General features: G+C 36.8%; 1 protein-coding gene across 1 annotated transcript in view; it reads left to right on the plus strand.

Annotated features, from left to right (window-relative positions):
- LOC150076146 (calmegin-like) overlaps positions 1-21,418 on the plus strand; it is a 308,067-nt gene that overhangs the window by 46,796 nt on the left and 239,853 nt on the right. The window contains exons 3-4 of the mRNA XM_090387267.1: positions 5,038-5,116; positions 18,255-18,364. Coding sequence (XP_090243393.1) covers positions 5,038-5,116; positions 18,255-18,364 — 189 coding nt within the window. The remainder of the gene's footprint in view (positions 1-5,037; positions 5,117-18,254; positions 18,365-21,418) is intronic.

The raw sequence follows: 21,418 nt of genomic DNA on the forward strand, positions 1-21,418 counted from the left end.
ATGGCCTTAAACATTTTATATTTTCCACATAATATTTGCATACTTATTTAATGTTTAAGTTTTGCATCTCAATACAGACAGAACTCTATTGCATTTACAAGAGTGAAATTTTTTGCAGTTACTCTGCCCTTTGGTTTAAGGAGAAAAGATATATTGCCAGTGCACAAAAAGATCTGTATTTTTTACAGTGGGGATGCAAATGGCAAGAAAAGAAATTGCATAGTTTTCTTTAGTGCAAGTTCCCAAGCCTGAAAAGTTGTCTTTATTCAGGATTCCAAGCATAAAGATGATGTTCTATTGGTTTCTAAGCTTGAAAGAAGTTAACTGCAGCAAAATTTATTTAAAACACAATACAATTTGAAATAAGCAACTGAGTGTGAAGATAGTGAATTACTGCTTCATAATGGACTGGAATATTTCGTTGATGGTTGATAGTAGTACTTCAGGCAAGCTACATTGTCGTCCCATTGTTGCTGTTTTTGGAGCTGGAAGATTGGGAATAATTTGTTGTTCAGGAATCCAGCAGACATCTTGTCTAGCAGGTCAGTGAAATGAGCGAGCTGCTCCATGAGGATGCATGAAATTTACCAATACATCATGTTCTTCAAATGAAATTTCACAAATATTTCCAATCCACCAATTATTGTCATAAATACAGGCAATGTATTGGCCAGTTTGTAAGTTAACAATTGGCACATATTGAATATTGGTAGTCTGATCTACATGAGCTACAAATGATAATGGTGTGTCATTTGATACTCTGCAAACACGAAATCTGTCTTGCATCAATAGGAATGACGTGATGATTTTCTCTTGTTCCAGCAATAGTATGACCGTCTATGAATCTTTTCTCTTGAAATGGTCTTACTTTCTCAATTTCCTCTTTAGAAACAAAACAGAATTTTATTCCAGTCACATGCTTGTCACAGAATTCAAACATGTCTTCTTGGTGTCAGGATTTGGTTTTCAATTGGGCACTGGAGACTTGCATTTGCTGCCAATCGTTTTATTGTTCCACCAGTTCAATCACTTGGTGACTTGCTATGGCTAGTGCCAAAGAAATTCCATTCAGTATATCAAAATCCTTCTGTTGATGACACAAGTTAATAAAATTCTTAATTCTTGTATTGAGCTGCAGAACTATCACTGAATTAGTAAATGTGCCTGATTTCTGTCATGAAAGTCTTCCAATATTCAATTAAATTGGTTAGAAAAACATTCACTGCAATTGTGTCACGTCGAAGACAGTCACTGATTACGCAGAAACATATTCTGAAGTTCAACGTCCTTGTAATAAATGACAAATGGATGTAGTCTCGCTATTCTCCCAGTGGAACCCTTGAACAGCATCTTGCACAACAAATGAATAATTTTCTGCAAAATCCATGAAGATGACAAATTCTCCTGTCATTAGGCTTTCCTTTGTTGACTTCAAATAGTAGCTTTGATGTTTAGTAATGTAGTGATAACAGGAAAGGTTAAATATCTTTGTACTCAACTCTTCAATAAAATCTTCTGTTGTTAATTGCTTTGTGTCCAGTGTATCTCTGTCAGTATGTATCCATTGCTTGAATTCAATAATGTCTCCTGGTTCATGGCGCCTCCGTAGCCAGGTGGGAAGGAGCAGCAGTGCGTAGCACACGCTTCTTGATTAGACCGGGGTTCGAACCCGTCACCACCAAATACGGAAAGGTCAGGGAATGACCACCGCATATCCCGGAGCAATATGGCCTTAGTTGCTAATGCTCCTAAAAACTAAATAACAAACAAACAAACAAACTCCTGGTTCATTGTTTTCAAAAATATTCTCTAGAAACTTTTTTAATTAATCTATTCCTGGACATTTTTCACACTGATGAAGCATACAATCTTTTGACTCCAAATCACAGACTGTTTTACCAATGAGAGAACCTTGTAATCACATTCAACAGGACTTGCTGCTAGCATATTTTTTTATATCGTATGATGTGAGCAATACACGAAGGAACGAGTTTTTTCCTGCTTCCTTCATGTGTCGTGGCCGTGAGATCCAACTGGATAGTACGGCATCATCGTGATATCCAAGCCCAAAGTGGGATTCGAACCTGCGACCTTTGGGTTGCCAGGCAGGCACTTTACCCACCCGGCTAGCCTGGTCGGTGCTGCTAGCATTAACTTGACATTTTGATGTATCGTGCATACGCATACAGAATGTGTTCCTGGTGTACCAACTGTGACACACCACTTGTGGGCGAAATTCACAAAATTTAGAAAATCCAATGTCAGATCCATTTCTATCTCTATAAGTTATAAACATTTCCTTCAAGTTGCTGTGTAGTAGTTGCATTTGCATTTTTATTCCATCTGCATTTCTAATGGAAATGTAATCTTTCTTTCCAGGGCATATCTGACACATGTTCGGATGCTTTAAAAGAGAGAGCGGGATTTATAGAAGCCAATTCAGAAGAACAGTGCCCATATAAGTGGGGAGACTGTTAGAGATGAGACTGTTGCACAGTGTGGGGAAGACAGTGTGCAACACTGTCTTCCCCACACCGGATGGAAAAGGCCTGGATTTGAATCCCGTCTGACGCGAGGAATTTTAATGGGCTTTTTTTACTCTGAGGCTCAGTTAGACCCAATAAATATATGGGTAGATGTAATCACTTACGGGTGACCCTAATATCATAATTTGTTTGTTTTTTTTTTAGAGACGAGACATTAATTAACCTATCTGCCCTCTTTTGAATGGAATCTAGAAGCTTGAGAAAGGTTTTGGTGGCACTGCCCCAGATGTAGGAACGATATTCCGTGGTAGGCCGGATTTGTGATTTCTACAGAGTCCAGAACAATTTGGAAGAAAAGTAATGCCAAGAGAAAAAGTTTTTTAGATGTAGAGGAAGCAATATTTGTAATGTGCTTTATTCCAAGAGTAGTCGTCGTCGGGGTAACCCCCAAGATCTTGCCTAGAACTCGGAGCATCATCGAAGATAAACATAGGAGCCGAAGAAACGCGAGGAATTTTAATGGGCTTTTTTTACTCTGAGGCTCAGTTAGACCCAATAAATATATGGGTAGATGTAATCACTTACGGGTGACCCTAATATCATAATTTGTTTGTTTTTTTTTTAGAGACGAGACATTAATTAACCTATCTGCCCTCTTTTGAATGGAATCTAGAAGCTTGAGAAAGGTTTTGGTGGCACTGCCCCAGATGTAGGAACGATATTCCGTGGTAGGCCGGATTTGTGATTTCTACAGAGTCCAGAACAATTTGGAAGAAAAGTAATGCCAAGAGAAAAAGTTTTTTAGATGTAGAGGAAGCAATATTTGTAATGTGCTTTATTCCAAGAGTAGTCGTCGTCGGGGTAACCCCCAAGATCTTGCCTAGAACTCGGAGCATCATCGAAGATTAACATAGGAGCCGAAGAATTGTTTTTGAGAGATATAAGACAGGACTGAGTTTTAGGATTGAAATTAAGTTATCTTTGCCGCACTGGAGAATTACCTAGAGATCAGCATTTAAGGAAATGGTAGTGGATATTCAAGAATTTGAAGCTGTTTGAGCAGGGAAAGGTTTCCCAAAACTGGAAGGTTTTGACAGAAGTGGGAACAGATCCAAGTGACCAGAATGGTTGGCTACCTTTGGACAAGAAACAAATTTTCTGCTCTTAGCCTGTTCAAAATCTAGTTTGGACTGATTAATAAATGCTTTACAAAGTATAAATGATACTTAATAATAATTTTTATTATTATGCTATGTTGCTTATAAAAGCGTAGTACTGGAATTATTTTTTAATAAAAATTCAGAAATATACGATTTCAGAGAATATAAGCTTAGTGGTTCACTTTAAAAATAGTATGTTATGTTGAAAAGGGCTTGCCGTCAAAAAAGGTTGGGAACTGCTGGTCTAGATATCCATTGTTCTTAATTCTGTTTATAAAGATTTAGTTTACTATGAGGCTATATGCTCAAAAGGCTTCAAATGTTTAAGAGAAATCATTTAAGGTGAAATAGATAATTCATCAGCTTTCTTTGAATGATTTTTTTAAACAGGATTAGTTTATCAACTATATATAGTAATTGTATTTATTCATATTTCATTTTAAACAAAAAAATTAATTTGAAAATCTTCAGGAATGTAGCTTGGCAAGTTGCATAGACTTGCCAAGCAAAAACTAATACCAAAAAAAAAAAAAAAAAATTTGACATCTTCTGCTAAGATTTCAGAAAAGCTTTTGGTACTGTTGTATGTGAAAGATTGCTGTATGAATTTGAGTTGTGTGTCATTAAAGGCAAGCTACTGCTACAGATGAAGGAATAGTTGAGTATGAAAACAGTAGTTTTTAGTGGAACTTGCAGAATTTGTTCTGTAATGATTTTTTGTTACTCTATATCGTTTCAGTGTCACATTGCAGTATGATATATTGATTCAATGGGTAATGTGATTTTTATTTTAATGCATTTTTTTTTAACTGCCTTGCATAAATTTAAAATATGTCATCTGTGGTATTGAAAATTTCCCAAAGTGTTGGAGGACAAATTCTTAATTAGTATTAGAAGTGTCAAATGATGCAAGCTTTACATTGTCAGCAAAAAAAAAAAAATCTCAATCCATCTTCTCTAATAATTTTTCTAATTCTTCCTTAAATTTATTCAGATTATTCACTTCTGGAATGCCAGATGGTATTTTGTTTCATGACTCAATCACTCTCTGGTCGAAAGCAAATTTTTGCACAACGTGCCCACCCATAATTTTTCAACTTAAATTTATGTTCCCTTATTTGTTGTCCAAAAGGACAAAATAAATTGAATTTTACGTTTTGAGATACCGATGTTACAGATTAACTTATCATTTGAAATGTATTTAAGGTGGATCATTTAGAATTAATTTTATAGTTGATAAAGCGAAGTTAAGCTTTTTACAGCTTAAAGGTAAATTTTATATATGCATATAAATATGTTAATTTTGCAGTGATTTAAAAAAAAAAATGTTTTAAGCATTCACAATTAATTTGTTTTTATATAATTAAGATAATTTATTTGATTTATTATAGAATGCTTTCACTGAAAATATTTGTATGTCTTCTTCTGGTGGCCATTGTTTCTGCAACTGATAATGAGGAAGCCAAAGAAGTGAGTATTTTTATGAGAGCTGAGAATAATTTGTGTGTAAAGATTACATGCACATTTAAATTAAAAGTATAATTATATACCATTGCACTTGGTTATAATGAGCATCAAGGGACCAACAATTTCCTTGTTATAACCGTTTCACACCATATTGATAGCAGAGATGGGGAAAACCCTGGGGCCATTAAACAATGAACACTTAATATCAGTGATGAGTTACCTCCTATTTTTTTTTTAAATTCTCAATAACTTGATAAAAAGAGATTCAAAAGAAATATTAGATAAAAAAAAATAACTATATACTTACATATTATTTGTATTAATATGCTTGTATAAACTACAATACACTTAATGTTAAACACAATTTATTTGTCTGTAATTTTAAAACCATACACTTAATACTAAACATAATTTATTTCTCTGTAATTAAAAAAATACTATTTAATAATAAACATGGTTTCACGGTTTCAATTAGTCTTTATTTATGAATCTTAAAATTGATGCTTGTTTTAAAGATTAAATTTTGATACTAAGTTTCCCCTTAAAACACTCAACGCGTTAAGTCTCATTACTTGCCTTGGTTCCTTCAAAAAAATTGACTGTCTCCATTGCACCCTGAGATTGTTGGCACTGATTTTGATTCACTTTCAATTATCATGTCATCATCACAATCGTCGTCTTTACCACCGTTGTTAGTCTTTGTTGAGCAAAGCATCTACAATGTCACTCTCTGTAGGAAGACCACTAGTTAATAAGTTGTCATCGACTTGTACAAATTCATCGATGTTATCTGTATTAAACAACCTACAATGTTGTTACGTAGCAACCATTTGGATAATGGTAAGTTGTTTTCTTCGTTTCCATCTTCGTCTATAATTAAAATCATTTGAATTTAATTTAGATTTCTTGAAGTAATTCGATATGGTTGTTGAAGTAATGTTCCATGCATCATTCAATAAATTTATAGCATCTAATATTGATATAGACTTGGTAAGTTTCTGTTTCTTTGATGATCGGATGTAGAACTAGAAATCTTTTTATAAAATCCTTTCAAACTCTTGATTACACCTATATCCATTGGTTGTAAAATTGATGTTGCATTGGGAGGCAGAAACACTAGCTTACCGTTGGACAAATTTTGAATCTGGGAATGTGCAGGGCAGTTATCAACTAACAATAAAATATTTTTTTTCTTTTTGAATAGCTCCTTATTCCAATCACTTATGTATTCCGAAAAATATCCAAAGTCATCCAAGCTTTCTTGTTTGCAGTGTAATCTATAGGAAGTTTCCTTACGTTTTTGAAACACAGATTTTAACGATTTTCTGATAACAAACAGTTTTTTTAATCAATTTCTGTCATATTTGTGTATATGAGCACAGTCAAGTGAGCCTTTGATTTTTTTTTACCAACACACTTTTCCCTTTGAATTTAATTGTATTTTTAGGTGTCAAATTATAAAAAATTCCCGAATAGAGATGTATGTAATACAAGAAAGCAAGCGTATGAGCTTATGTAGCATCAGCTAAAACAAAAAAAAAAAAAAAAAAAAACAATTTCACACATCCATTTCCTCTAAGGGTTTGTCTGGTTTCTCCTTGAATTTCTTTAAGCTATCAACTTCCACAACAACAGATGGAAGTTTGTTCCAGCAATTAACCACCTGCTGGCTAAAGACAATTTCTGCACATCTACACCGATGAGCCAAAACATTGTGACCACATACCTAATATGCTGTTCGTCCTCCCAGTGCAGCCAAAACAGCTCGTACCCAGCGAGGCATGGATGCTACAATATTTCTAAAGGTGTCTTGTGGTATCTGGCACCAACATGTAACCAGCAGATTCTTTAACTCCTGTAAGGTCCGTGGTTGAGATGCCACAGATTGGAGTTGCTGTTCCAACACACACCACAGATGTTTGATGCAATTGATGTCTGCAGAATTTGGAGGCCAGGGCAATATCTGCAAGTCTTCATGTTCCGCAAACCAGTCTCAAACAATCCGGGCAGTGTGGCATGGCAGCATTATCCTTCTGAAAGATGGCACTGTCAGAGGTGAAGATCGTTACCATGAAAGGGTGTACCTGGTCAGCAATGATGTTTAGGTAGGTGGTAGACTTCAGAGTGCCTGCCCGGCACATGGATGACTGGACCCTGGGTATCCCAGCAGAACATCGTCCAAAGCATAACACCGCCGCCACTGGCTTGTTTTTGTCTTACGGTGCATCCAGGTGGCATCACTTCCCCAGGTAAATGACGCACAGGTACCCAGCCATCTATATGGTCAACAGGAAATGCTATTCATAGGACCAGACTACCTTCCTCCAATCACTCAAGGTCCAGTTTTGATGCTCGCATGTGCATTGTAGGTGCTGTTCCTGGTGAACCATGGTTAGCATTGCCACTCAGAGCAGTCTGTGGCTACACAGCCCCATTTCCAGTAGGGTTCGATGTACTTTGTGTGTGTTGGGACACATTACTCCTGTCACCAGCATTCCAATTACCGGTGAGTTGTGCCACAGTTGCCCTTCTGTTGCCATGTACCATCCGGGAGAGCCTTCGCTCACCTCAAGCATTGGAGCTGTGGTCGTCCAACACCTCATCAGCGGTTCATGGGTTCTTCCTCCTCGGACCACTTTCGGTAGGTACTAACCACGGCTGACCATGAGCAGCCCACCAGCCGTGCTGTTTCGAATATGCTTTGATCCAGTCATCTGGCCATTTGAATTTAGTCTTTGTCAAACTTGCTTAAGTTTTCTGCCTTTCCCATCTTGCCACACACATGCCGTAGTTCACTTGCAGTTTCTTTGATTTGCATAATGACTCGCTGGTCATAATGTTTTGGTTCGTCAGTGTATTCTACAACTGTCTTTCCTCCATTTGAATTTATGCCCCTTCAGGTTTGTAATCTGAGCAAGTGGAAGAATCCCATCAGAATTCAGCATGCTCAACCTATTCAGGGCCTTATACACCTCAGTCAGATCACCTCACAGGTGCCTAGGGTCCAGCCACTACAGTTTGCAGAACTTAAGCCTTCTCTAGTAAGAGAACCCGTTACTAATCTTGTTGCCCTTCTCTGCACATGCTCAAGCAACTCTACATCCTTCCTAAAATGAGGCCTCCAGACCTGTACGCAGTACTCAAGATGTGGCCTGGACATGTTTTTTGTAAAGGGTGCTACTTAGAATGTCTGTTCAACTCTGCCTTGTATCACTGTGAAGAGCAGAATCAACTGCAAGGGCCAGAAATGTGTTGGTATAGGTTTGTGTGTATTATGTGTGTTCTGTTCTGGCCGTTTGGCTACCCTAGAAGCATCAGTCACCTGGAGAGATGATTCTGGGTACTCATCCACACCACAGGAAAGTTGGCCAGTGTCATATACTGTCTCAAAAGAGACTCTGACCCACCTGGTGTTGCCAGCAGGTTGGCCAGGATCATCTGGGAGCCCATTCCAGGACAGACAAAATAGAAAAGAGAAAAAAAAAAAAAAAAACCACCCGTGGTGCAGGTTATGAAAAAAGAAAAGAAAATAATAAAAAAAAAATAAATAAACTACACTGGAGTGGCTGACTCCAAACAAACGCGAGGGGGAAAAAATTTATACGAGAGAGAGAGAGAGAGAGAGAGAGAGAGAGAGAGAGAGAGAGAGAGAATATTGGCATAGGTACACTAGAGAGAGAAACAAAAAAATAAAATAACATAGCTACACTTGAGAAAAAAAGATAAAATAAAGGAAGAGAGAAAAAAAAAACCCCTTTATCTAATCCACTTCAGGCCCCAATGCCAGGGGTGTTGACCACTCTATATGATCTCCTTCAAGCAAAGACTTAATGTCTTTGCTTGAAGACTCCTCTTTGGCAATGTATGTTTGATCCGGCATTTTTTTTTCCAATACAGAGCAGTCTCATCAGTGCTAAAAATTTGCTGCGTTGAATAGCTGCCTTCATCAATAATTTTTCCAACACATCACAATTTCTCTGCAGCTGCAGAATTGGCACTGGCGACTTCACCACATATTTTAATGTTGTGGAAACCAGTGTGATGCTTGAACCTATAAAACCACCAATTGCTTGCCATGAACTTGGGTTGGAGTTTGCTGTACTTATCCTTAATATATTTATAAATACTTGTTGCTTTTGCTTGAATGGTCATTAGACTCAGGGGCACTCGTTTCTGAATCTGATTTTCCATCCATATTATTAACAGCTGTTCCATCTTTGATATAGCATCTGAACGCTGTTTTGTGATCACTGTTGATCTTAAGTGCATTGATCCTTTGACACATTCTTTTATACGTGCACTGTCCTTTAAAATAGTATTGTCCGTTGAAGCAGCGAGATCCAATTCCCTTGCAATAGATGACAAAATTTGTCCTGCTTCATATTTCTTAATCATTTTCATCTTCATTTCTAAATCAATTTTGGGTGAAGGTAAAGAAAGCCAACACGCGAATTACGAGAAACATCGGATAATTTATGCGGAAAATTAGTTTCGCGATACGGCACTCTAGTGCTGCTTGCTTGGTAAACAGACGGTAGGTGTTATCGGTCTGGAGCAAAGTCGAGAACGATATATTGATTGACAGGTAGGCGTGGCAAATGATGTGCTGATTGGTGCACGAACACAACACACGGTGACATCGGTTTAGTAGCACTCAGAAGCACTAATGGTAATTTGCCCTAATGAACGCTTTCCATAATGGTGAAAAAAGGTCAGGTTACCTCCACTTGAATCCCATGGGAGCTTGACCCCCCCTCCCAAAGTGGAGGGGGTAACCTAACCTTTTTTCTTTAGCATCACAGTCATATTTAGAAATACATTCATAAAAAAATAAATTTTTATGACTTTTTTTATGTTCTTGTTCAATAATATGCCCTAATGGTGAAAAAAGGTCAGGTTACCTCCACTTGAATCCCGTGGGAGCTTGAACAACCCCTCCTGAAATGGAGGGGATAACCTAACCTTTTTTCTTTAGAATCATGGGTGGATGAGTGCATAAATTGTTTATTAACAAAATATTAATTTTTTTGTTACTGTAATTTTATTTTTATGGTCAGGTTACGAAATATAACGAAAAATAAAGAAACCTTTTCCTTTTTTCGTAACCAAACCTAAATCAACAGTATAGTAAAAACACTCATGAACTCGAAAAATCATCTGCTCTTAATAATGAGAGAAAAACATAATGAAGAACATAAAAATGAGCAGAACAAAACTTTTATTAATTTAGTTTTCATCAAAAAATCAACCAACATTTTATTTTCCTCACAAACTTCTTCCATCTTTAAAAGATTCATCGCTACTATTAACTGTTTACTGTTCATCACAAAACTATTATGCACCGTTCTTTACTCATAAATACACATTATAATGCCAACCAGACTACACAGTAACTTGTCTGTCATGCCCTCCACCAATCATTTCATCGTTTGTCCTGCCTGCTTGTCAGTTGATATATCCTTCTCGATTTCTGCTCCAGACTGATAACACGTACCGTCTGCAGCACTAGAGTCCGGTGTCAGGAAACTAATTTTCTGCTTAAGTTATCTGACTTTTCTCGCCGTTCTTGTGCTGGCTTTCTTTACCTGAGCCAAATTTTGTTTTGTTTCTTGGCACTACCAGCACTTGCATTTTCCCTTGGTCGCTTTCCCTTCATCATTGTAATAAGTAAATAGGAATGAAGAGAAGTTTCTGAAAACTTGTTTTTTTATATGATTGAAGATTTCAGTGAAAGGGAACACATTTCACCATAATAACTAAAAACCCACACAATTGCAGTTATCGGTATTATTGCATTTGCAATAAGATCAAGTTTACTGCCCATTTATAATTAATTGCACTAACAGAAAAGCCCAATAAATGGGAAAGTGCGAATTGTTTTTGTTTTATGGTCGTGACCTCCAGAAACATGCTTTATAAAAATTTCACAAAGGCATTCAAAATTGATTCTTATAACGGAACATATGATAACGATGAAAGTGTAGTGCAATTTCCATTATAAAAATGACCTATTAGAGAGATAAATAGCTTAGTAATACAGCAAAATTTTCAACTTCCAAGGACTTGGAACGAATTACAAAAAAAAAGAAAAAAAAAAGTTATTGGGATATTTTCACAATACCTCCATTTATTCCTATGGGATGCAAAATACATTTCCACGATTTTTTTTAAGTTTGCACGGGCTGGCAAAAACTTATGTAAAGTCGAATTTACGTAAGTCATGTATTATGTAAGTCAGGGAGTTCCTGTTTTTCGAAATACCGTATTATTATAAAAATAAATGACCATGGATTTGTGGTTGAAAAAAGGAACTTTAAAACGAGAAGCAAGTACTTCTAGTATTGCAACTGTGGTCGACGAAAACTAACACAATATTGTCTCACTTCAAAGTGAGGACGAACAATTGTAGGCTTTTGTTCCCAAAAAAATCTGAAGTGAAAAAACAGGAACCAACTAATGAAAGGCCAAAACGAAAGTATGGTGACAGTTACAGTCAGTCCTCGTATAGCACAATATTTGTGTTCCTAGAAACCCTTGTGCAATTCAAAATTGTGCAATATGAACAACAGGCCCTATGGGAAAAATAGGGTTAGGTGCTGACCACCCAAGATTGAACACACATTTGTAACCAAAACATTACCAAACACAATAAATAATCGTAATAAAATAGTTACGTATTTTATTACGACTATTACATAATAAAATATTGCTAATGCTTTTGCTTCTATCATAAGCAAACTTGTTTTTTGTTTGATTTTCTATCCAAACAGATGACAGCCGTTCCATCTCTTCCAATTCTTGTCTTAATCTAATGGATTTTAATTACACTTTGAGTTGTTCCTGCTATGAAAGTTGTTTTTATTTTCTCTGCATTCTTTGTAATTCTCGGTGTTACCTCATTTAGGTCTGTAGCACGTGCAATATCACATGGTCTTTCATTTTGCTCAAAGCGTTTCACAATTTAATATTTTTTCTCTATCGACAGAAGCGGACTGGCCATAAGCCTTACTGGGGAAACCCCGGTGGGCCGGAGGCCCGTGTGATTTTGGCCATAAACGCTAGTATGAGGCCACTATAAATTTTCCCGGGTAAGAATTTTTGACCCAGTCCTCCTCTGTTTAACAATATTGCTTTTCTTTTTCTCTCTGAATCTGTAGTGTCTTCACCAGGACGCTTCCTTTTCATACCTTTTTAAGTATTTTACTAATTTTTAGGGAATAAAGCACAATTACAAAATGAAGAGGCACACTTGATACACATAAACAAACTGCGCACGTGTAGCAACTGAATAAACAACACCGTAAAGGCAGAGATACACTATTAACACCTCCCATTTTACTAAAGCACATTTCTAGGTGTTACTACCATAAAACAATAAAAACAATTTCCAGTTGCGTTTCTGCTAGTGGAATCTGTTATAAACTGGTAGTAAACTCGATCTAATTGCATTTGCGATAATACCGATAGCTGGAATTGTGTGGGTTTTTACGTTATTATGGTGAAATGTGTTTCCCCTTCACTGATATAAGAAACATAAATACATTTTCAGAATTTTCTCTTAATTTCTATCGTGTTGCGTTCGGTTGGGGTGATTCTGTGTTCGACTGCCATTTCTTGTAAACACAAAGGCGAATCGTGCATAAGCGAATTCAGTTCGTGTTATATAAGATATCGTTCCCCTATTTATAAATCGTGTATGATTGAATTCGTGTAATGTAAACGTGTTATACGAGGACTGACTGTATTTGAATTTCGGCTTTACATGTGTTGAAAATAAAGTTGCTCCTGATGCACAGTGTGTCGTATGTAATAAAATATTAGCAAACAGTTCTTTGGCTCCTGCTAAACTTGTTTCGTAAGTCTTCCGTAAATATATTGCGAGATGAAAAGTATTCCATAAATATATTGTGAGATAAAGTGTTCCGTGACTACAAACATTTGGGAAATGCTGCCTTATAAAATGGGGTAATCGCCTCCTTGCTGTCAAAATTCCTCTATATCATTGACAAAATACCTAGGCAGTGTAAATGAGCTGTTATAGCAGCTTGTCTGACACATTGCTCCAGTTCCAGTTTGAGCAGCAGCCTTTTACATGTAACTGGTATCAAAAAACTTTTCCGAAACCTAAGTATGTGATGTCAAAATTATTTTGCATCCAGTCATTATATTAGTATCCAGTCAGATTAAGATACTTTAACAAATCCATGCTGTGTCTGTATTACTGCATTCTTGTCTAGACGATCCTTCATTATTAGTTCTTTAATTAAGGACTTCATTATTTTCCCTAGAACAGAAGTTAAGGTAACCTGTCTGTAACTATTTATGCCACTCTTTGATTTCACTTTGTGAATTGTGCTATACATTTGCACATTCAAATCCATAGATATATCTCCCTGAATCCACAGATGTTCTCATAATTTGACTGAAGGTTTTCTTACCTCTTTTGCATCTTCCTTTTATATATTTATATAATTGGATAAATATCATCACCCTAGGTGGCTTTTTTTTGCATTTAACTTGAACAATTTTTATTCCCCTTTCCTCTTGGTTATTGCAAAATCATTCAGTTCCCTGCTAGAATAAGACTCTTCTGGTATCCCAACCCTGACAAATCCCTTGTGTAAATGTAGATGCAGTGTCTATTCAGTTTGTTAGCAATCTTAGCAGGATCGTCAACAGTTTAACCATACATATCTAGTAGTTCCTGCTTTTCTTTGTCAGAAGCTTCTTGTAATCTGCCTTAGCTTGCCTAACCTCTTTTGAATTGAATGCAAACTGGTTTATATCTTCTGTAGGCTTCTCTATCACCTGATTATTTATCGTACATACCATTTTTCTTCTCTGCCAAAATTCTGATCAGTTCATCTGATGTCCATTTAGTTCTAAGCCTCTAGCAGTATCTTTTAGTTGGTATAAGAAGCCTATTAGCTTTTATGATTACTACTCTGAATGAATGCTTCACATTTATTATTCACTGTTGGTAAGATAATCAGTTGGTTCCACCAAGTAGAATTTAAGAATTGTCTGAGACCACTGTAGTCACTTAATGAAAGCAAAAGCCCTTCTTTTTGCCCTTGACAGTAAAAAAACATCTTAAGTAAATTCCATGTCAATACACTGATCAGTACACTCAATGGTTCTTTTATCTGCAGATTCTTAATAAATGAGGAGTCACTGTTGATAAATAGAGTATTGCCTGCTCTCATTGTCTCTCTAACATGCTGGTGTAGAAAATAGTTATCCAGCAAATCCATAAAAGTCTTGATACTGTGTGAGTGACCAAGCCAACAGTTCCAATGAATACATGGAAAATTAAAAATCCATGATTATAAAACAGTTTTTTTTATTTACTGTCCTAACTCTCTTTGCCAGTACAGTATTCATTATACTTACAAAGCTATTTGGCCTTTAACACACATGTTTTTGTTTACTTAATTTCTTATGTCAAACCAAACTGACTCAACATTGCACTGATAAACCGTATCAAATGTATGGTACTGCCTTAGATTTCTTTTGTGCTTCTTAACTATGAGCAAAACTCTTCCCCCCCCCCACCTGTCTGTACACTTTCTGCTCCCCAATTTCAAATTTTGCATCTTTTATGTCTGAGTGACATGTTTCTGATATCTTTACAATTTCTGCATTTGACTTAACCAGCACTTCAAATTTATTTACTATGCTCCTCCCATGCTCCATAAAAATCAAAACCAAACTATGCTCCTAGCATTAGCACACATGCATATATACATGTAACTGTTTTTATCCTTAGTAACCGTAACAGCCCATCTATTTGTTTGTTCCATATGAACCCAAGCAGGTCTTGAAATGAAAGCAGCGCAAGAATCACTTGCACTCCTACCTGTAGCTACGGTTAGTCTGTATATCCACCCTGTCACCCCCTAGCTAGCATCTGACTGACCCACCAAACATTACCTTGATAGTGCCAGTAAATATTCTTGCACCCCTTCTAGTTAAGTGTATCCTATCCCTGTCTCACCTCTCAACAAGCACAGACCTTGCTGAAAAAAATTCTATCCTATAAGCCTTGTACAGTCTCTCCAGTGCCCAATCAATTTTTTTTTTATTTAAACCCCAAACACGAGAGGTATTAGAACCTATAGTACTTAGTAGCGTGCTTAGGTTGGAGGTTGAGAAGACAAAAGAAGATATTTGTTGACAATGGACTTCAACTTCTGTAGACTGTAATTTTTCAGAAATACATACAAAGGAAGGTTGTTCCAGAAAACGGCAGTTGAATGAATAAATGAGGATGGTGAAAAGTTGGTTCTAGTGAATTTGAAGTTGGACAGTAAATGGACTGTTGGCTGGTGGCTGCACATGTTCAGACTGTTTTGAAAGAGTGAGCGGGAATTATAGAAGCCAATTCAGAAGAACAGTGCCCATGGAAGTATCTGTACAAGAGGCATGCAACAGAAACAGTATGTCTATGAGACAACGAGTGGAGAGAGACTGTTAGAGATGAATCATTAACTAACCTAACTGCCCTTTTCTGAACGGAATCAAGAAGCCCGAGAGAAGTTTTGGGGGAATACAATATTCCATGGTAGAGCAGATTTGCGATTTGTAAAGAGTGAACAGCTGTTTGGAAGAAAAGTAATGCTGAGAGCCAAAGAGAAAACCAAGTTTTTTAGATGCAGAGGAAGCAATATTTGTAATGTGCTTGTGCCAAGAGAGATTAGAAGTCGGGTTAATCCCCAAAAGAGATATATCATTTTGCCTAGAAATCGGAGTGTCACCAAAGATAAGCATAGGAGCAGAAAAATCCTTTTTGCGAGATATAAGACAAGTCTGAGTTTTAGAAGGATTGAAATCAACTAAGTTGTCTTTGCCCCACTGGAGAATTACCTGGAGATCGGCATTTAAGGAATTGGTAGCAGATTTTTGAGAAGTTGAAGCTGATTGTGAAGGACAAGGTTTCTCAAAATGGGAAGTGGAATGCAATGGGCTGTCATCGGTAAAACTATGGATAGGATTTCCAATCAGTGGAAGAAGGTCATTAATATACAAGAGGAAAAGAGTGGGGGGAAAGAACAGAACCTTGGGGTACACTAGCATTAGTGGAGAAGTTAGAAGACAGAGAGCCATCTACCATCACCCTCAGTGAGCGATCAGAGAGAAAACTAGATAACCAATTACAAAAAACAGTTGGCAAACCATAAGATGGAAGCTTGTTTAGAAGACCTTTATGCCAAACACGATCAAAAGCCTTTTAGATGTCAAGAGCAACTGCTTGTGTTTTACCAAACTTTTCCATTGAATTAGTCCATAAACGGGTAACATAAGCTAGAATATCACCAGTGGATCGACACTGATGGAATCCATACTGGTGATTGTTGATCAGACGGAAGGTTTCTAGGTAGTTTAAGAGTTGGCAGTTAATTGATTTCTCCATTACTTTAGAAAGAGTAGAAGTAATTGCAATGGGACGATAATTGGATGGGAAGGATTTGTCACCCTTTTTAGGAACTGGCTGGATATGAGCGAATTTCCAAGCAGAAGGAAAAACACCTTTGGAATAAGAAAGTGAAAAAAAGCGGCAAAGAACACTAAGTTCAGGAGCACAGGTTTTGAGATCAAGTGGAGAAATGCCATCGGGACCTGGAGCTTTCTTAGCATTCAGATTCGTCAAAATCCTTCTGACATCCTTTTGACGGAAGACCACAGGAGGCATTGAACAGAATGTGTTGGAAATGATGGGAAGTGTTTTACCAAGATCATTAATACATGAATTGGAAGAAAAGTGGGATGCTAGCAGGTCAGCTTTATCCTTGGCTGAAGTGACAACAGAACCATCTGTTTTGGACAGAGGTGGGCAAAAGTTGTGGCCAATAGCTTTGGCAAGAGACCAGAATGCTCGGCTACCATTATGGGAAGAAGCAAGTTTTCTACTCTTAGCCTGTTCAAACTGTAGTCTCAATTGACAAGACTTCTCATGTACTCCGTTCTCTTGTTTGGGCAGAATTGCAGACACTGTTTCAATCCTAACTCAACTGTTTCTTTCAACATTGCCTGTATTTGTTGAGTACATCCTCAGATCTACTTTTGATATCATTAGTACCATGCATATAACAATATCACCTTTTGTGCCATTAAAAGATGATAGCTGCTCTATGTCATCAACTTGTCTCAGGCAGACATGCCCTGGTCCTATTTTACCTATCCATTTTACAAAGCATATTTCCCTTTCTCTGATAATAGTTAATGAGAACAGTTACCTCCTGTGGGACCAGCAGACCCTGCTGTGGAGGATCCTGTTGTCTTGTTTTGCCTGAGTGCACTCAGCTGGGCAGCTGAGTGCTGGAAGGGTCTTTCTTTTTAGTTTCTTGGAGGGCATCCACCTTATTCTTCAAGCCCTTTTACGTCTGTCAGAATGTTGATCCTTACACTTTACAGTGGAAGAACACAAAGTGATTCCCTCCTTGATATTTTTGACCGTATCCTGTCCCACTATAGATGATCCTGCAAAAAAAGCCTGAATTTGTACAGGGAGTGTAACTATGATTTGCAAGAACTGCCACTGATGGTTCTCTCCCATACCAAAATGCTCCCACTGCTTTGAGCTTTGCTGCTGTTATTTGAGGCATGATTCTAATATAAGGTTAATTAAAAATTGCCACACAAACGAAGAAGTGTGTATTACTACACATGTTACCAGATTGTTATGCATTATGTGCTACACTTATGTTTCTAAATAACTTACTGCCGTTTAATTTCTTTGCTAAAATCAAAAATTAGTACCTTAGTTACTTATTTACTTCAATTAAAATACTACAGTTATCACTATGATACACTACAAGTTACTAATTAGTAACTAGCTGCCGATTTGTTCAGCCTTTATCATTGATAACAAAGGCTGAATGAATATTAAGTAGCAACTTACTAAATTCTTAGTCAAATTTAAAAATGCTCTAATGTGTAGTAGTACTATTAAAAACTATTTATTGAACACAATTATTATGTTAATTAATTTAAACAAAACTGCAAATTTTTTCAAAATTCTTTTTGAAGAGTTCTGAATGCACTCACTATGCTGTTTTTAGTCTGAATCACTTATAATAATTCTAGTGATTTCCTTTTTTCATGTATTGCCAATTAAAAAACTATTTGGTTTTCAAATTAGGAAAGTGAAGAAGTGGAACCCACTGAAGAAATACCATATGTTACTCCTCAACCTCTTGGTAATTATTACATTGCTGAACATTTTGATGATCGGCAAGGATTTTTGACAAGGCAAGTCAATTATAAAACATTTGTTTTAGCTATTAAAATATATATACACATTGAAAATGGAATTATGATTAATAAGAAACTTTAATGACATGTAATAAAAAATGAATTAAGAGTCAGCAGATAGATTTGTGATATATTCAGTAGTTAATTTAGTATTTGGCCCCTTTTAATATCTTACTATTTGTCTATATAGTATCGGCGTAAATACACCATAGTTAACCCATATATTTGAACTGCGTATGTAGCGTAGAGGGCATCGTTTTAATTGTATCTCATAATGTGGTTGCCCTCACACGAGATAGCTACTATTGCATTACTTCAAATAAATAACACTTCTCTAGTAGAGATATGGGAACAATATTCCATGGTAAAGCAGATTTGCTATTTGTACAGAGTGAACAGCTGTTTGGAAGAAAAGTAACACTGAGAGCGAAAGAAAAAACCAAGTTTTTTAGATGCAGAAGAAGCAATATTTGTAATGTGCTTGTGCCAAGAGATTAGAGATCCCAAAAGAGATATATCATCTTGCCTAGAAATCGGAGTGTCACCAAAAATAAGCATAGGAGAAGAATTTTTTTTTTTTTTTTTTTTTTTGCAAGATATAAAACAAGACTGAGTTTTAGGATTGAAATCAACTAAGTTGTCTTTGCCCCACTGGAGAATTACCTGGAGATGAGCATTAAGGAATTGGTAGCAAATATTCGAGAAGTTGAAGTTGATAGAGCAGGGCAAGATTTCTCAAACTGGAAAGTGGAATGCAAAGTGATATCATCAGCAAAACTGTCAATGGAATTGACTTCCATTGACATTCTTCCAATTAATGACCTTCTTCCAGTCAATGGAAGAAAGTCATTAATATAAAAGAGGAAAAGAGTGGGGAAAAGAACTGAACCTTGGGGGACACCAGCATTAATGGAGAAGTTAGAAGACAGAGAGCCATATAACATCACCTTTGTTGTTAATTTAGGAGACCCTCCCCCCCCCTCTCTCTCTCGCGAGAGAGAGAGCATTAAGGAAGAATCTACCATGCCCTAGACTAATTGCTTCTTTTCTCTCTCTAGCCTTGCATAATTAAGAGAAATATTACAGAAGAAAAGTAAGTTTTAGCATAATATTTCTAGCATTGTTTTTTTTTTTCTTTTCCTCAAGCAAGTGATGCATGAAGTCCCCAGGAGCAATATGCATATTGTGGGAATGCTACTTGGCTGATATGGTTCAAATCTGTATAAATGAGATGATAATAGTAGGAGTAGTAGTGGCATGTGATGCAAGAAAGCAAGTGTATGAGCTTATGTAGCATCAGCCAAAAAAAAAAAAAAAAAAAATTACAAAACAAATCCCACTAAATGTTTGTCCAGTTCCTCCTTAAATTTATTTAACCTATCAACTTCCACAACAACAGATGGAAGTTTATTCCAGCAATTAACCACCCGCTGGCTAAAGGCAAATTTCCGCACATCTATTCTACCTCTGTAATAAATTTGTTTCGTCTGCTAGTGGCATTGCACTTACTTGAAAGCTAACTGTAAAATTTGTTGAGTGCTAGAAACAAACCAAAGATATTGTTTGAAATCCACACTCATTAAAGTAAATTGTGCTTTTGTATGTAGACCTTTGATTGCTTGCCATAATGTTTCAAGGATAAACTTAGCATACCAATTGATCACTACTGAAACTACTCTGATTGTTAATAGATTGCATATGTCCAGATAGGCATTGCCTAAGTCCTAACATATGACAAGTTATTAGTTATTTTCAGTGGCTCAATTGTCAGGAAAATAGGAAACATATTGTGAAAGGATAGGTGGAATAGGACCAGGGTATGTCTGCAGGGGCAAAAGTTGATGACATTGGAGAGCAGATATCTTTTAAGGGCACAAAAGGCGATATTGTTGTGGAGGTTGGTGCTAATGACATTAAGTGTAGGAAGTTTGTGGATTTACTTAACAAGTACAGGTCAATATTGAAAAATAGTTGTAAGTTCGAGTTAAATTTCGAAAGTGTCTGTCATCCAGCCCAGACATGATAGGAGGGAGTATATGACGAGAGCCTTGTCTATCAATTTGGCCATGGAGAGATTGTGCAAGGCTCATGGGGTAAAATTTTTTCAGTGTGGTCTGTGCTTGCTAACAGGAGAGATTTGCATCTGCAGGGATGGGATACACTTAAATAGAGAGGGTGCAAGAATATATGCTGATGCTATCAAGGCAATGTTAGGTGGGTCGGAAAACTGCTAGCTTGGGCACAAAAGGCGATATTGTTGTGGAGGTTGGTGCTAATGACATTAAGTGTAGGAAGTTTGTGGATTTACTTAACAAGTACAGGTCAATATTGAAAAATAGTTGTAAGTTCGAGTTAAATTTCGAAAGTGTCTGTCATCCAGCCCAGACATGATAGGAGGGAGTATATGACGAGAGCCTTGTCTATCAATTTGGCCCTTGAGAGATTGTGCAAGGCTCATGGGGTAAAATTTTTTTCAGTGTGGTCTGTGCTTGCTAACAGGAGAGATTTGCATCTGCAGGGATGGGATACACTTAAATAGAGAGGGTGCAAGAATATATGCTGATGCTATCAAGGCAATGTTAGGTGGGTCGGAAAACTGCTAGCTTGGCGGGATTCACAGACTAATAGATTAACATTAGCCGCAGGCAGAGGTGGAAATGATTCTTGCACTGCTTCTATTGGAATGAGCAGAAGCACTGAAAGCAAGTTGCTGGAGATTTCAGGAACTGCTGGGGGTCATGAAACAAGTAAATACATTGGCTGAGTAACTAAGAGTAAGAACAGGTGCATATATACTTGCATTTACACCAATGCTAGAAGTATAGTAAATAAATTTGATTAATTTCAAGTGCTGATCAAGACATCACAGGGATATTGTTGGGTTATCAGACACATGGTGTCACATAACCCAAGCATGGTACTAAGTACTATAGGTTCTAATACCTCTCGTGTTTGGGGTTCACATAAAAAAAAAAAATATATATATATATTTATATATATATATATATATATAGGGAATGCTGAATTGGAATTTGGGAAGTGCAGTTGTGT

This window comes from Mastigoproctus giganteus, chromosome 13 (assembly GCF_048544385.1).
Source record: "Mastigoproctus giganteus isolate SK-2022 chromosome 13, ASM4854438v1, whole genome shotgun sequence".
In the NCBI taxonomy this organism is placed as follows: Eukaryota; Metazoa; Arthropoda; class Arachnida; order Uropygi; family Thelyphonidae; genus Mastigoproctus; species Mastigoproctus giganteus.